Source organism: Coregonus clupeaformis, chromosome 40 (assembly GCF_020615455.1).
Source record: "Coregonus clupeaformis isolate EN_2021a chromosome 40, ASM2061545v1, whole genome shotgun sequence".
NCBI lineage: Eukaryota > Metazoa > Chordata > Actinopteri > Salmoniformes > Salmonidae > Coregonus > Coregonus clupeaformis.
In genome coordinates, this window is record NC_059231.1 from 16,372,722 (window position 1) to 16,388,822 (window position 16,101).

General features: G+C 42.1%; 1 protein-coding gene across 1 annotated transcript in view; it reads right to left on the minus strand.

Moving 5' to 3' along the window:
- The window catches only part of LOC121554930 (low-density lipoprotein receptor-related protein 1B-like), a 331,365-nt gene that overhangs the window by 218,582 nt on the left and 96,682 nt on the right, over window positions 1-16,101 (minus strand). Inside the window, exons 22-24 of the mRNA XM_041868634.2 lie at window positions 5,820-5,951; window positions 5,350-5,577; window positions 3,654-3,828 (exon numbers count right to left, since the gene is read on the minus strand). Coding sequence (XP_041724568.2) covers window positions 3,654-3,828; window positions 5,350-5,577; window positions 5,820-5,951 — 535 coding nt within the window. The remainder of the gene's footprint in view (window positions 1-3,653; window positions 3,829-5,349; window positions 5,578-5,819; window positions 5,952-16,101) is intronic.

A 16,101-nucleotide genomic window follows, 5' to 3' on the forward strand; every position in this document is an offset into this window, starting at 1 on the left:
TTTTCAGCCATTCCTGAACCTGCAACCAAAAACAAGCTACATATGGGCAGTACCAAAACAAGTGATCTAATGATTTTGTCTCTACAAAGCAAAATCTGCAGAGCTGGGACGTTTGTATCCCCCCATATACAGTGCATTCGGAAAGGATACAGATGCCATGACTTTTTCCACATTTTGATACACTACAGCCTTATTCTAAAATTGATTAAATCATTCCCCCCCCCCCGAAAAAAATCTATCTACACACAATACCCCATAATGACAAAGCAAAAACAGGTTTTTATAACTTTTACATAAGTATTCAGACCCTTTACTCAGTACTTTGTTGAAGCACCTTTAGCAGTGATTTCAGCCTCAAGTCTTCTTGGGTATGACGCTACAAGCTTGGCACACCTGTATTTGGGGAGTTTCTCCCATTCTTCTCTGCAGATCCTCTCAAGCTCTGTCAGGTTGGATGCGGACAGCTATTTTCAGGTCTCTCCAGAGATGTTCGATCGGGTTCAAGTCCAGGCTGTGGCTGTTCAACTCAAGGACATTCAGAGACTTGTCCCAATGCCACTCCTGCGTTGTCTTGGCTGTGTGCTTAAGGTTGTTGTCCTGTTGGAAGGTGAACCTTCGCCCCAGTCTGAGGTCCTGAGCGCTCTGGGGCAGGTTTTCATCAAAGATCTCTCTGTACTTTGCTCTGTTCATCTTTCCCTTGATCCTGACTAGTCTTCCAGTCCCCGCCGCTGTAAAACATCCCCACAGCATGATGTTGCCAACACCGTACTTCACTGTAGGGACGGTGCCAGGTTTCCTCCAGCCATGACGCTTGGCATTCAGGCCAAATAGTTCAATCTTGGTTAATCAGACCAGACAATCTTGTTTCTCATGTTCTGAGAGTCCTTCAGGTGCCCTTTGGCAAACTCTAAGCGGGCTGTAATCTGCCTTTTACTGTGGAGTGGCTTCTGTCTGGACCCTCTACCATAAAGTCCAGATTGGTGGAGTGCTGCAGAGATGGTTGTCCTTCTGTAAGGTTCTCCCATCTCCACAGAGGAACTCTGGAGATCTGTCAGAGTGACCATCAGGTTCTTGTTCACCTCACGACCAAGGTCCTTCTCCCACGATTGCTCAGTTTGGCCGAGCGCTAGGAAGAGTCTTGGTGGTTCCAAACTTTTTCAATTTTAAGAATGATGGAGGCCACTGTGTTCTTGGGGACCTTCAATGCTGCAGATATTTTTGGTACCCTTCCCCAGATCTGTGCCTCGACACAATCCTGTTTCGGAGCTCTACGGACAATTCCTTCGACCTCATGGCTTGGTTTTTGCTCTGACATTTACTGTCAGCTGTGGGACCTTATATAGACAGGTGTGTGCCTTTCCAAATAATGTCAAATCAATTGAATTTACCACAGGTGGACTCCAATCAAGTTGTAGAAACATCTCAAGGACGATCAATGGAAAGAGGATGCACCTGAGCTCAATTTCGAGTCTCATAGCAAAGGGTCTGAATACTTATGTAAATAAGGTATTTCTGTTTTTTATTTTTAATACATTTGCAATACATTCTAAAAACCTGTTTTCACTTTGTGTGTAGATTGATGAGGAAAACATTTTCTTTAATCCGTTTTAGAATATGGCTGTAACGTAACAAAATGTGGAAAAGGTCAAGGGGTCTGAATACTTTCCGAATGCACTGTATATGTACAATTCTATTGGTTGCAAAAATGTTGTATAATAATTTAAATTGAAAAACGAAGTTTTGAATCCGGCGTCGTTTTGTGTATCAGTTCATAAACCATGTGCCATGGAATCGGTACACCAAAAATCTCCTAACTATTTTGCAACCTGTATGGTGCAGCTGTCCATTTTTGGGTCCTTAAATTAATCTGGTATAGTTTTTTATTCATCACAATTTTCTTTAGCCAATTTTGATCTTTAATGCAGGGCCGACAGATAAGTTCCTTACCTTCTCCCCTTTCCACTTGCCTCCTCCATTTTTGCGGTAATGCTGCAATCAGTTGGTTGTAATTTTGAATAGAGCAGACATTTCCATGTATGTTTAACTGCATGTGTGACATAACTCCACCAGTCCTATTCATGATATAATTTACAAAGATTATACAGTTTTTTTAACATTTATTCCAAAAATATATATAAATTTTTAATCAATTAGTACATTTAAGTTTAACCATAATACATGTTCTAATATTTGTTTATTTTCTTTTTTCTTTTTTTGTCTTTTGTGGTGGATTAAACTGAAATTGCAACCAGTTTTCTGTTGCTTGTTTTAAAAATAGCAATATTTTAATTTTCAAATAACCAAAAGTGAGAGATTGTAATCTGAATGAAGGGAAAAAGGCCATTCTTGAACATGGGGTGAGCCATTTTTACTAATCTGCTAGAGAACCAGTTTGGATTTAAGTATAGTTTTTGTATGACTGAAGCCTTTTGTGAAAGGTCCAATGCTTTAATATTTTATCATTTCTGTACTCCGAATTCATATTCATTATATAAATAGGCCTGTTTAATTTAGTGTGGTTTGTTTTTTGGAATATGTTTTTGCTCATACAATTTAAAAAACAAGTTGTTAGGTGTAGGCAGGGCCATAAGTAATTAGATAAACTGGGATATGCATAAGGTTGATAAGGTTGATTTTTCCACAAATAGACAGGTGTTGTCCTTTCCATGGTAGCAACATCTTAACTAATTTGGCTAACTTCTATTAAAATGTATTGTTGTGAAATAATTAATTTATTTCGGGATATGAATACAGAGTATGTCCACTTCACCGGCGGACCATTTTATTGGTAAACTACATGATAATGTAAAAGTTGTATTTTTTAGAGATCCAATACGTAATATGATGCATTTATCATACTTTGGTTTTAATCCAGAGAGGTTAGAAAAATGATCTAGATCCTCTATGAGGCTGTGCAGGGATCCAAATTGCGTATTTAAAAGAACATGAATCGTCAGCGTACAATGACACTTTTGTTTTTAAGTCCTGGAGTTCTAGCCCCTTGACATTATTGTTGGATCTGATTTCAATTGCTAACATTTCGATGAGATAAATAAATATGTCAATAAAGGACAGCCTTTTTTTACTCCTTTTGACAATTTAATTATTTATGAGAAGTAGCCATTATTTACTATTTTACACCTGGGGTTACTATACATAACTTTAACCCATTGTATAAGAGATTCTCCAAAATGTAAATATTCCATGCATTTACGTATATATAAATTCCAGTCGTACTTTATCAAAGGCCTTTTCAAAGTCAGCTATGAATACCAGACCTGGTTTCCCAGATGTTTCATAGTGTTCTATTGTTTTCAGTACTTGTCTTATATTATCTCCAATGTATCGTCCATGTAAAAAACCTGTCTGATTAGGATGAATACATTTAGTTGTAGTTACTGAGAGCTGTTTACTTTTTTCATGTTGATACTGTGTGGCAAAATTGCACACAAAATAAATATTTCCACTGAATAATTGCTGCAAATTCTATTGTTAAAGTTTTTTTCATGACAGAAGCTTGGAAATGCACTTTTATGAAAACATCAAAGTGTCTTGTCTACCCATGGAAGGTCTTTGTTTTCCCTAATCCCACGCTGACGGTGAGCCCCGGAAGATAATGATGAAGTTCACAGATGCTGGTTTAATCTACTTACCCCTTGGCGGGGTGCACGACAAGGCACCTTGGTTTATCAATCCCATGAATGACAGAGGTCTTCAGGGAACCATCCAGGCGAGCGACATTGACTTGAGATTCGTCATTCTCTGAGCTGAGCCAGTATAAGTTCCTAGAGAGCCAGTCTAATGCCAGCCCGCGGCAGTTTAGTATATCTGAGGGGATAACAAAGAGAGCGAGGGTGTCAATCCAACATCTAGTTTTACAGAATCACATGGGTCATCAGTTAGACAGGATAATATACAGACCTTCGGACAGCAAACAGGTACCAAAACACTGGTATTCAATGTTGTTGATGTTTCCCAACAAGATGAGAGGATTTTAAAAAATCTATATATTACAGAGGAAGTAAAGGTAACACTTTATTTTAAGAATCCGTAATAAACCATTTATAAGGCATTTATAAAGTGTGTGTTCATAATTTATTAATCATTACTCCCACATTTATAAACCATTTACTAATCATCAGTAAAGTATTTTTGCAGTCCCTAATCTAAAGTGAGCGCTATTTATAGTTTATAAATACTTTATAAATGTTTTGAGTGACCAGGGTAATTTCTCACAAAAAGATGGGCATGCCATTGGTAGACATTCCAGCAGTACCTGGTAAAATAATAAGCACACAACACAGGATGTTTAGTGAAATATATATATATATATATATACACACGTGTGAATAACTAGCTTCCTAACATTTACAAATGTGGGAGTCATGATTAATAAATGGTTAAGCAAACGGTTTGTAAATGCCTTTATAAATGGTTTATAAATGCTTTATTATGGACCCTTAAAATAATGTGTTACCAAAGTAAAGATTATAATGGAGTGTGTCAAAACGCTTATACAGGCAGGTTGTTGTTCTGTTCTGTATCAGGAAGTCATTAATTAAATCTCCGGCACAAATTTTAAGAACGGGAATTAGGGTGTGCTCTGTGGATAATCATCAGAGAAAGGAGAGAGGAGGCACTTCTTGAAAAACAACAATTGTCTTTTGTGCTTTGATGTACTTTCATGCAATACAATTTGGCAAAACAGATATTCCCATCAAAGCCACAGCAAAACAAATGATCGTATAAGTTATTTCCTGCCTTTGTCTTGACTCAGTGTTTCATCCCTTTGCAATGTCAATCAGAAAACCAAGAGCTTGGGACTAAAAGGTTCTATTTGAATTTTTGTCAAAATTGAGTTATTGACATAACCTTGTTCTGTTCAATGTTCTCTAACTATATAGTACTCTAAATACCCAAATTCATGTTGTTAAGTTCAAACAAATAATAGATACAAATTGCTGACGCAATTCAAACTAATGTCCCAAGCTCTTGAAATGTAAAATGTCCATCATATTAATCAAATGAGTGGCAGGCCCTGGCACTATGTTATTTAAAGGCCTATACAGTATTGTACCCAGAGTTCCTGCACACCACAAAGCTATGTTAGCCAACTGAGCGAAAGCTTGGGAATTAGCTCGGGGGAGTTAACACGAGTCGTCACGTCTTAGGCAAGGTAACTCACCATGACTCAACCACCTCTGTTACATTATTATCTCTCTGAGTTACACACTTGAAGGACAGACAGTGCCTGTGTCCCAAGTGGAACCTTATTCCCTACATACTGCACTAATTTTGACCAGAGCCCTATGGTCCCTGGTAAAAATGTGGGATTCAGCCATTAACTACCTCCAGAGATGACAGTCTCCAGGCGGGTGCCATTGATGAAGGCCCGTTTGATGGTCTGTGTTTTTACATCCGCCCAGTAGATCCTCTCCTCCTGGGTGTCGTAATCTACCACTGTGACGTCATCAATGTCTGGGACGGTCAGCGCCGTCATGACATTCATGTAAGGGTTGTCAATATCCACCCCACGGATCTCTGACCGCCGGATGTACAGGAGAAACCTTTTCAACACTATGGAGAAATTAGATGGGGAGAGAAATATCAATGGCTACCATTGATTTGTGAAGCGGTTGACCTTTTTAGTCAGATATAGTAATGGGGGTAAGATATGACATGCAAATGCTGATGTTTATCCCAAATCATAATCCCAAGTCAATACTTCACAAATGCCAATGAAATCATAAATATGTAAAAAGAAATGTAGGTTCTTTAGATACAGGTGTTACAGGATTGAAGATGGCTGTCCCACTCACCGACACAAGATTGTTTGTTGGGGGACAGTTTCATGAGGTGTGGACAGGTACAGGATGCAGTACGGTTGTAATTGATGAGACACAGGTGTGAGCACGGGCCACGCCCATCATTCTCTTCACATGGGTTAGATGCTAGAGAGATAGAGAGACAGAGAGAGAGAGCAACTTGTCAGCAAATATATAGAAAAAGACGCAAAAGGAGGAGAAACACTTGGGCCATGATGAATAAATGAAGTCAATTGGACAAAAAGCCTCACAAGAGTCTAATTTCTGTGGGAAACATTTGTAGGAAGTCCACTATACAGTATTTATTTTTTATTCAACCTTTATTTAACCAGGTAAGCCAGTTGAGAAAGAGTTCTCATTTACAACTGCGACCGAGCCAAGATAAAGCAAAGCAGTGCGATAAAAACAACAACACAGAGTTACATATGGGGTAAAACAAAACAGAAAGTCAAAAATACAACATAAAATATATACAGTGTGTGCAAATGTAGCAAGCTATGGAGGTAAGGCAAGAAATAGGCCAGAGTGCAAAATAATTACAATTAGTATTAACACTGGAATGATGTGCAAGAGATGATGTGCAAATAGAGATACTGGGGTGCAAATTAGCAAAATAAATAACAATATGGGGATGAGGTAGTTGGGTGGGCTAATTTCAGATGGGCTGTGTACAGGTGCAGTGATCGGTAAGGTGCTCTGACAACTGATGCTTAAAGTTAGTGAGGGAGATAAGAGTCTCCAGCTTCAGAGCTTTTATAGTTCGTTCCAGTCATTGGCAGCAGAGAACTGGAAGGAATGGCGGCCAAAGGAGGTGTTGGCTTTGGGGATGACCAGTGAGATATACCTGCTGGAGCGCAGACTACGGGTGGGTGTTGCTATGGTGACCAATGAGCTAAGATAAGGCTGGGATTTGCCTAGCAGTGATTTATAGATGGCCTGGAGCCAGTGGGTTTGGCGACGAATATGTAGTGAGGACCAGCCAACAACAGCGTACAGGTGACAGTGGTGGGTAGTATATGGGACTTTGGTGACAAAACGGATGGCACTGTGATAGACTACCTCCAATTTGCTGAGTAGAGTGTTGGAGGCTATTTTGTAAATGACATCGCCGAAGTCAAGGATCGGTAGGATAGTCAGTTTTACCAGGGCATGTTTGGCAGCATGAGTGAAGGAGGCTTTGTTGCGAAATAGGAAGCCGATTCTAGATTTAACTTTGGATTGGAGATGCTTAATGTGAGTCTGGACGGAACGTTTACAGTCTAACCAGACACCTAGGTATTTGTAGTTGTCCACATACTCTAGGTCAGACCCGTCGAGAGTAGTGATTCTAGTCGGGTGGGCGGGTGCCAGCAACATTCGATTGAAGAGCATGCATTTAGTTTTACTAGTGTTTAAGAGCAGTTGGAGGCTATGGAATGAGTGTTGTATGGCATTGAAGCTCGTTTGGAGGTTTGTTAACACAGTGTCCAATGAAGGGCCAAATGTATACAAAATGGTGTCGTCTGCGTAGAGGTGGATGTGAGAGTCACCAGCAGCAAGAGCGACATCATTGATATACTCGGAGAAAAGAGTCAGCCCAAGAATTGAACCCTGTGGCACCCCCATAGAGACTGCCATAGGTCCAGACAACAGGCCCTCCGATTTGACACATTGAACTCTATCTGAGAAGTAGTTGGTGAACCAGGCGAGGGCAGTCATTTGAGAAACCAAGGCTATTTAGTCTGCCAATATGAATGCGGTGGTTGACAAGAGTCGAAAGCCTTGGCCAGGTCGATGAAGACTGCTGCACAGTACTGTCTATTATTGATTGTGGTTATAATATCGTTTAGGACCTTGAGCGTGGCTGAGGTGCACCCATGACCAGCTCGGAAACCAGATTGCATAGCAGAGAAGGTACGGTGTGATTCAAAATGGTAGGCGATCTGTTTGTTAACTTGGCTTTCAAAAACTTTCGAAAGGCAGGGCAGTTTGGATATAGGTCTGTAACAGTTTGGATCTAGAGTGTCACCCCCTTTGAAGAGGTATTTGACCGTGGCAGCTTTCCAATCTCTGGGGATCTCAGACGTTACGAAAGAGAGGTTGAACAGGCTAGTAATAGGGGTTGCGACAATTTCTGCGGCTAATTTTAGAAAGAAAGGATCCAGATTGTCTAGCCCAGATGATTTGTAGGGGTCCAGATTTTGCAGCTCTTTCAGAACATCAGCTGTCTGAATTTGTGTGAAGGAGAAGCGGGGGGGGGGGCATGGGCATGTTGCGGAGGGTGCAGAGCTGGTGGCCGGTGTAGTGGTAGCCAGGTGGAAATCATGGCCAGCCGTAGCAAAATGCTTGTTGAAATTCTCGATTATTGTAGATTTATCGGTGGTGATAGTGTTTCCTAGCCTCAGTGCAGTGGGCAGCTGGGAGGAGGTGCTCTTATTCTCCATGGACTTTACAGTGTCCCAAAGCTTTTTGGAGTTAGTGCTACAGGATGCAAATTTCTGTTTGAAAAAGCTAGCCTTTGCTTTCCTAACTGCTTGTGTATATTGGTTCCTAACTTCCCTGAAAGGTTGCATATCGCGGGGGCTATTCGATGCTAATGCAGTACGCCACAGGATGTTTTTGTGCTGGTCAAGGGCAGTCAAGTCTGAGGAGAACCAGGGGCTATATCTGTTCTTAGTTCTGACTTTTTTGAATGGGGCATGCTTATTTAAGATTGAGAGGAAAGCACTTTTAAAGAACAACCAGGCATCCTCTACTGATGGAATGAGATCGATCTCCATCCAGGATACCTGGGCCAGGTCAATTAGGAAGGTCTGCTCGCTAAAGTGTTTTAGGGAGCGTTTGACAGTGATGAGGGGTGGTCGTTTGAGCCGCAGGCAATAAGACAGTGATCGCTGAGATCCTGGTTGAAGACAGCGGAGGTGTATTTAGAGGGTAAGTTAGTCAGGATGATATCTATGAGGGTGCCCATGTTTACGGATTTAGGGTTGTACCTGGTAGGTTCCTTGATCATTTGTGTGAGATTGAGGGCATCTAGTTTGGATTGTAGGATGGCCGGGGTGTTAAGCATATCCCGGTTTAGGTCACCAAGCAGTACGAACTCTGAGGATAGATGGGAGGGCAATCTATTAACATATGGTGTCCAGGGCACAGCTGGGGGCTGAGGGGGGTCTGTAGCAAGCGGCAACAGTGAGAGACTTATTTCTGGAAAGGTGGATTTTTAGAAGTAGGAGCTCAAACTGTTTGGGCACAGACCTGGATAGTATGATAGAGCTCTGCAGGCTATCTCTAAAGTAGATTGCAACTCCACCCCCTTTGGCAGTTCTATCTAGACAGAAAATGTTGTAGTTGGGGATGGACATTTTTGGTGGCCTTCCTAAGCTAGGATTCAGACACTGCTAGAACATCAGGGTTGGCGGAGTGTGCTAACGCAGTGAATAACTCAAACTTAGGAAGAAGGCTTCTGATGTTAACGTGCAGAAAACCAAGGCTTTTACGGTTACAGAAGTCAACAAATGATAGCTCCTGGGGAGTAGGAGTGATATGGGGGCTGCAGGGCCTGGGTTAGCCTCTACATCACCAGAGGAACAGAGGAGGAGGAGAATAAGGATACGGATAAAGGCTTTAAGAAACTGGTCATCTAGTGCGTTGGGTACAGAGAATAAAGGGGGCAGATTTCCGGGCGTTGTAGAATAGATTCAGGGCATTATGTACAGAAAAGGATATGGAAGGATATGAGTACAGTGGAGGTAAACCTAAGCGTTGGGTAACAATGAAAGAGATAGCATCACTGGAGGCACCAATTGAGCCGGTCTCGGCGTGTAGGGGGGGTGGAACAAGGGAGCTATTTGAGGCAGTTTGAAAGGGACTTGGGGTTCTACAGTGAAATTGTATAATAAGAACTAACTGGAACAGCAATAGGCAAGGCATATTGATATGGGAGAGAGGCATAAAGCAGTCACAGGTGTTATTAGAGAGAGCTAAGACAACAACTGGTAATGGCGATGAAAGTTTGGGCTGAGGTTAAACAGATAAACAGGACAGGGTACCGTGTAAAGGAACAGTCCAGCAGGCATCAGCTATGCAGCTGAGTGATCATAAGGTCCAATGAACAGCAATATATGAGACCGAGAGCAGTTCGAATTGGTGCTACAGCACAGCGAGCAGGAAGCAAGGCTGTTGTTTGCGGGTGCTAGTGGGCCGGGGCTAGCAGATGGATCTTCGTGGTCATCGCAACAGGAAGCCTGTTGAAACCACAGACGATTACGTCGGCAGACCAGTCGTGATGGATCGGCGGGGCTCCGTGTCGGCTCTAGGAGATCCAGTCCGGTTGACAGAGAGGTAGATAGCCGGGTGATGGGCCTGACTCGAGGCTAGCTCAAGGCTGATTAGCCAACCACAACATCCATTCGGTTGCAGCTAGCTAGTTGCGATGATCCTGTGATAAAGGTCCAGTGATTCCGGCAGAAAATCCGATATGTTCTGGGTCGTTAACACGCTGTGCAGACAGTGCAGACTGGCCGATAATAGTCCAGGCTAGAGCTGGCTGGTAGGTAGTGCAGGCCACAGACAATGGTGAAAAAACGCTAATGATGGCTAATAGCTAGTAGCTAGTTAGCTGCCTACTCCCGTCCGGTAGACAAAGAGGTAGATAGCCGGGATATGGGCCTGGCTCGAGGCTAGCTCAAGGCTAACTGGTGCTTGCTTCGGGGGCAGTTGATTAGTCTACAGCAACATCCATTCGGTTGCGGCTAGCTAGTTGCAATCCAGTGTTAAGGTCCAGTGATTCAGCTATTCCGGCAGAAAATCTGATGTTCTGGGTGAAAACCGCTAACGGTGGCTAATAGCAAGTAGGTAGTTAGCTAGTTAGCTGGCTAGCTAGTTTCAACTGGAGATTCTAGATAAAGGTGAGTAAATAATAGAATCTGTTCCACATTGAGTGAGGCGGGTTGCAGGAAAGTATATTTAGTAGAAGGATGAAAAGTGTGAAAGGGAAATATATACGTAAAATACAAAAAAAATACAAAAAACAGGCTATTTACACGGACACACAACAGAGAACACGACTGCACTGCTACGCCATCTTGGAATCTGTATATTGAATATATATATTGTATACTGTTTATAACAGAGGAAGTGGTAGTGCACTAGTGTTGAAGTACAATAATATTATCTTCTTTTGAGCCTACGGTCAAAAGGTCTACTTCCCTTCCTGACAGGGTAAAGGGCACCAAAGCTTATAAAAACAGAAAATACAGATGCTTAGTTCTGTAAATCTGCAGCAGACCAATATGATTAAAGGGTTATTCTGAAACGTTAACACTTATTGAAAAGGTCAAGAGCAAGAAATAAAGGAACAGCTGCCAAACTGTGTGTAAAGTTTTTCCATGGCCAGTTGGCCACCTGTACTGCTCAAGCATAACGCTGACTCCCTCTGATACTCCCTCTGAAACAACCATAACGCTGACAAGATGGCGATCCACCCTATCCACACTTACCCCCACCCACATTGTGTTTCAACACTGTTTTCAAGTGGTTTAAACCACTGGTAAGCATTGGGAGAAATGGGTGGGGTAGGTGGGACATCTTTGGTGCAGTTGCATTTGTAATGGATGCTGATCCAGCAAACCTAGTTATACAAACTAAAGAGTAATAAAGAAATGGTAGAGTAACTCCCTACTCGTGGTAAGGCTTGGCTGGTTCAGTTTTGCTTCTTTCGCATAAACTAAAAAATTAGTTCCACAAGAACCTATCCACAACCGACACAGAAATGAACACAAACAGAAACATGCCTATTGCACAGATTCATTAAATATATTCAAATGTCTGCTATCCTATGAAGTACAGAACACACCTGAATAGTTCCTGACCTTATGAATGTCCAAGGCACTCATATAACCTCCAATGCCTTCCCTCTCTCTCTAACAGACAGGCCTCTTGAGACTCATTTGTCTGCCTCCTGAGGAGTTTACAGCCTCAATGTACTTCCTCTCGCATCTCCTCAGCAGAGGGAAGAAGAACTGAGGGATGGTGAGAGGTCTCTCTCTCTCTCTCTCTCTCTCTCTCTCTCTCTCTCTCTCTCTCTCTCTCTCTCTCTCTCTCTCTCTCTCTCTCTCTCTCTCTCTCTCTCTCTCTCTCTCTCTCTCTCTCTCTCTCTCTCTCTCTCTCTCTCTCTCTCTCTCCTGACTTTACAGTGACGTCACCTCTTCCATCAAATCTATTATTGTTGGACAACAACCACTGTCCAAAACGGCCCACTCCAGACATACAGTGCATTGGGAAAGTATTCAGACCCCTTCACATTTTCCACATTTTGTTACGTTACAGCCTTATGCTAAAATGGTTTTTAGATTTTTTTGCAAATCTATTAAAAATAAAAAAACAGATTTAGGGGGAAGGGTACCAAACACTTCTGTAGCATTGAAGGTCCCCAATAACTCAGTGGCCTCCATCATTCTTAAATGGAAGAAGTTTGGAACCACCAAGACTCGTCCTAGAGCTGGCCGCCCAGCCAAACTGAGCAATCGGGGGAGAAGGGCCTTGGTCAGGGAGGTGACCAAGAACCCGATGGTCACTCTGACAGAGCTCCAGAGTTCCTCTGTGGAGATAGGAGAACCTTCCAGAAGGACAACCATCTCTGCAGCACTCCATCAATCAGGCCTTTATGGTAGAGTGGCCAGACTGAAGCCACTCCTCAGTAAAAGGCACATGACAGCCCGCTTGGAGTTTGCCATAAGGCACCTGAAGGACTCTCAGACCATAAGAAACAAGATTCCCTGGTCTGATGAAACCAAGATTGAGCTCTTTGGCCTGAATGCTAAGTGTCACGTCTGGAGGAAACCTGGCACCATCACTACGATGAAGCATGGTTGTGGCAGCATAATGCTGTGGGGATGTTTTTCAGCGGCAGGAACTGGGAGACTAGTCAGGATAGAGGGAAAGATGAACGGAGCGAAGTACAGAGAAATCCTTGATGAAAACCTGCTCCAGAGCGCTTAGGACCTCAGACTGGGGTGAAGGTTCACCTTCCAACAGGACAACGCAGACATGTGGCTTCGGGACAAGTCTCTGAATGTCCTTGAGTTGCCCAGCCAGAGCCCGGACTTGAACCTGATCGAACATCTCTGGAGAGACCTGAAAATAGCTGTCCACGACACTCCCCATCCAACCTGACAGAGCTTGAGAGGATCTGCAGAGAAGAATGGGAGAGACTCCCCAAATACAGGTGTGCCAAGCTTGTAGCATAATAACAAAGAAGACTCTAGGCTGTAATTGCTGCAAAAAGGTGCTTCAACAAAGTACTGAGTAAAGGGTCTGAATACTTATGTACATTTATTATTTTTTTGTTTTATTTTTTATCAATTTGCCAAAAGTTCTAAAAACCTGTTTTCGCTTTGTCATTATGGGGTTTTGTGTGTAGATTGATGAGGGAGAAAACATACAGTGAGGGAAAAAAGTATTTGATCCCCGGCTGATTTTGTACGTTTGCCCACTGACAAAGAAATGATCAGTCTATAATTTTAATGGTAGGTTTATTTGAACAGTGAGAGACAGAATAACAACAAAGAAATACAGAAAAACGCATGTCAAAAATGTTATAAATTGATTTGCATTTTAATGAGGGAAATAAGTATTTGACCCCCCTCTCAATCAGAAAGATTTCTGGCTCCCAGGTGTCTTTTATACAGGTAACGAGCTGAGATTAGGAGCACACTCTTAAAGGGAGTGCTCCTAATCTCAGCTTGTTACCTGTATAAAAGACACCTGTCCACAGAAGCAATCAATCAATCAGATTCCAAAAAATCCACCATGGCCAAGACCAAAGAGCTCTCCAAGGATGTCAGGGACAAGATTGTAGACCTACATAAGGCTGGAATGGGCTACAAGATCATCGCCAAGCAGCTTGGTGAGAAGGTGACAACAGTTGGTGCGATTATTCGCAAATGGAAGAAACACAAAATAACTGTCAATCTCCCTCGGCCTGGGGCTCCATGCAAGATCTCACCTCGTGGAGTTGCAATGATCATGAGAACGGTGAGGAATCAGCCCAGAACTACACGGGAGGATCGTGTCAATGATCTCAAGGCAGCTGGGACCATAGTCACCAAGAAAACAATTGGTAACACACTACGCTGTGAAGGACTGAAATCCTGCAGCGCCCACAAGGTCCCCCTGCTGAAGAAAGCAAATATACAGGGCCGTCTGAAGTTTGCCAATGATTCAGAGGAGATCTGGGTGAAAGTGTTGTGGTCAGATGAGACCAAAATCGAGCTCGTTGGCATAATCTCAACTCGCCGTGTTTGGAGGAGGAGGAATGCTGCCTATGACCCCAAGAACACCATCCCCACCATCAAACATGGAGGTGGAAACATTATGCTTTGGGGGTGTTTTTCTGCTAAGGGCACAGGACAACTTCACCGCATCAAAGGGACAATGGACGGGGCCATGTACCGTCAAAGCTTGGGTGATTTTCCCTCAGCCAGGGCATTGAAAATGGGTCGTGGATGGGTATTCCAGCATGACAATGACCCAAAACACACGGCCAAGGCAACAAAGGAGTGGCTCAAGAAGAAGCACATTAAGGTCCTGGAGTGGCCTAGCCAGTCTCCAGACCTTAATCCCATAGAAAATCTGTGGAGGGAGCTGAAGGTTCAAGTTGCCAAACGTCAGCCTCGAAACCTTAATGACTTGGAGAAGATTTGCAAAGAGGAGTGGAACAAAATCCCTCCTGAGATGTGTGCAAACCTGGTGGCCAACTACAAGAAACGTCTGACCTCTGTGATTGCCAACAAGGTTTTTGCCACCAAGTACAAAGTCATGTTTTGCAGAGGGGTCAAATACTTATTTCCTCATTAAAATGCAAATCAATTTATAACATTTTTGACATGCGTTTTTCTGGATTTTGTTGTTGTTATTCTGTCTCTCACTGTTCAAATAAACCTACCATTAAAATTATAGACTGATCATGTCGTTGTCAGTGGGCAAACGTACAAAATCAGCAGGGGATCAAATACTTTTTTCCTTCACTGTATTTAATCCATTTTAGAATAAGGCTGTAATGTAACAAAATGTGGAAAAAGTAAAAGGGTCTAAATACTATTTCATTGCACAAGTCTGGTAGGATATTGCCAAGGTTTTAACCGCACAGTGATCGAGCAGTACACAGCAAATTCTGCAGTTTTAAATTAACACAAAGTGTGGACCCGTATAGACACTGAACAGTGTTGAATTAACACACTGCTTAGTGTAAAGCTTTATTTGTATATTTCCCAGACTGCCTTGCGTTTCGAGTGCAATGTAGAGTTACCACCGATGACTGAATTTGTTGTTGCATTCGCCCATTTTCAGTCCTATGGAGTTCACCAATTGAGATCCTAAGAGAATATGTTGTCATTAAAATTGTATTATTTAACACAATACAATATGTATTTCATAAGGCCTTATTTTGAGTGCTTACAGTGACTTCAGAAAGTATTCACATCCTTTGACTTTTTCCACATTTTGTTATGTTACAAAGTGGGATTAAAATGGATTTAATTGTTCTCTGTAATGTGAAAGTGGAAGAAAAAGTCTAACATTTGTAAAACATTCATGAAAAATAAAACACTAATATACAGTAGCTTGATTAGATAAGTATTCAACCCCCTGAGTCAATACATGTTAGAATCATCTTTGGCTGCGATTTACAGCTGTGACTCTTTCTGGGTAAGTCTCTAAGAGCTTTCAACACCTGGAATGTTCAACACTTGCCCATTATTATTTAGATAATTCTTCAAGCTCTGTGAAATTGGATGTTGATCACTACTAGACAACCATTTTCAGGTCTTGACATAGATTTTCAAGCAGATTTAAGTCAAAACTGTCACTCGGCCACTCAGGAACATTCACTGTCTTCTTAGTAAGCAACTCCAGTGTAGATGTGGACCTTTAGGTTATTGTCCTGCTGAAAGGTGAACTCATCTCCCAGTGTCTGGTGGAAATCAGACTGAACCAGGTTTTCCTCTAGGATTTTTTCTGTGCTTAGCTTCATCCCGTTTCTTTTTTATCCTGAAAAACTCCCAAGTCCTTAATGATTACAAGCATATCCATAACATGCTGCAGCCACCCCTATACTTGAAAATATGGAGAGTGGTACTCATTCATGTGTTGTATTAGATTTGCCCCAAACATAACACTTTGTATTCAGGACAAAAAGTGAATTGCTTTGCCACAGTTTTTGCAGTATTACTTTAGTGCATTTTTGCAAACAGGATGTATGTTTTGGAATATTTTTATTCTGTACAAGCTTCCTTATTTT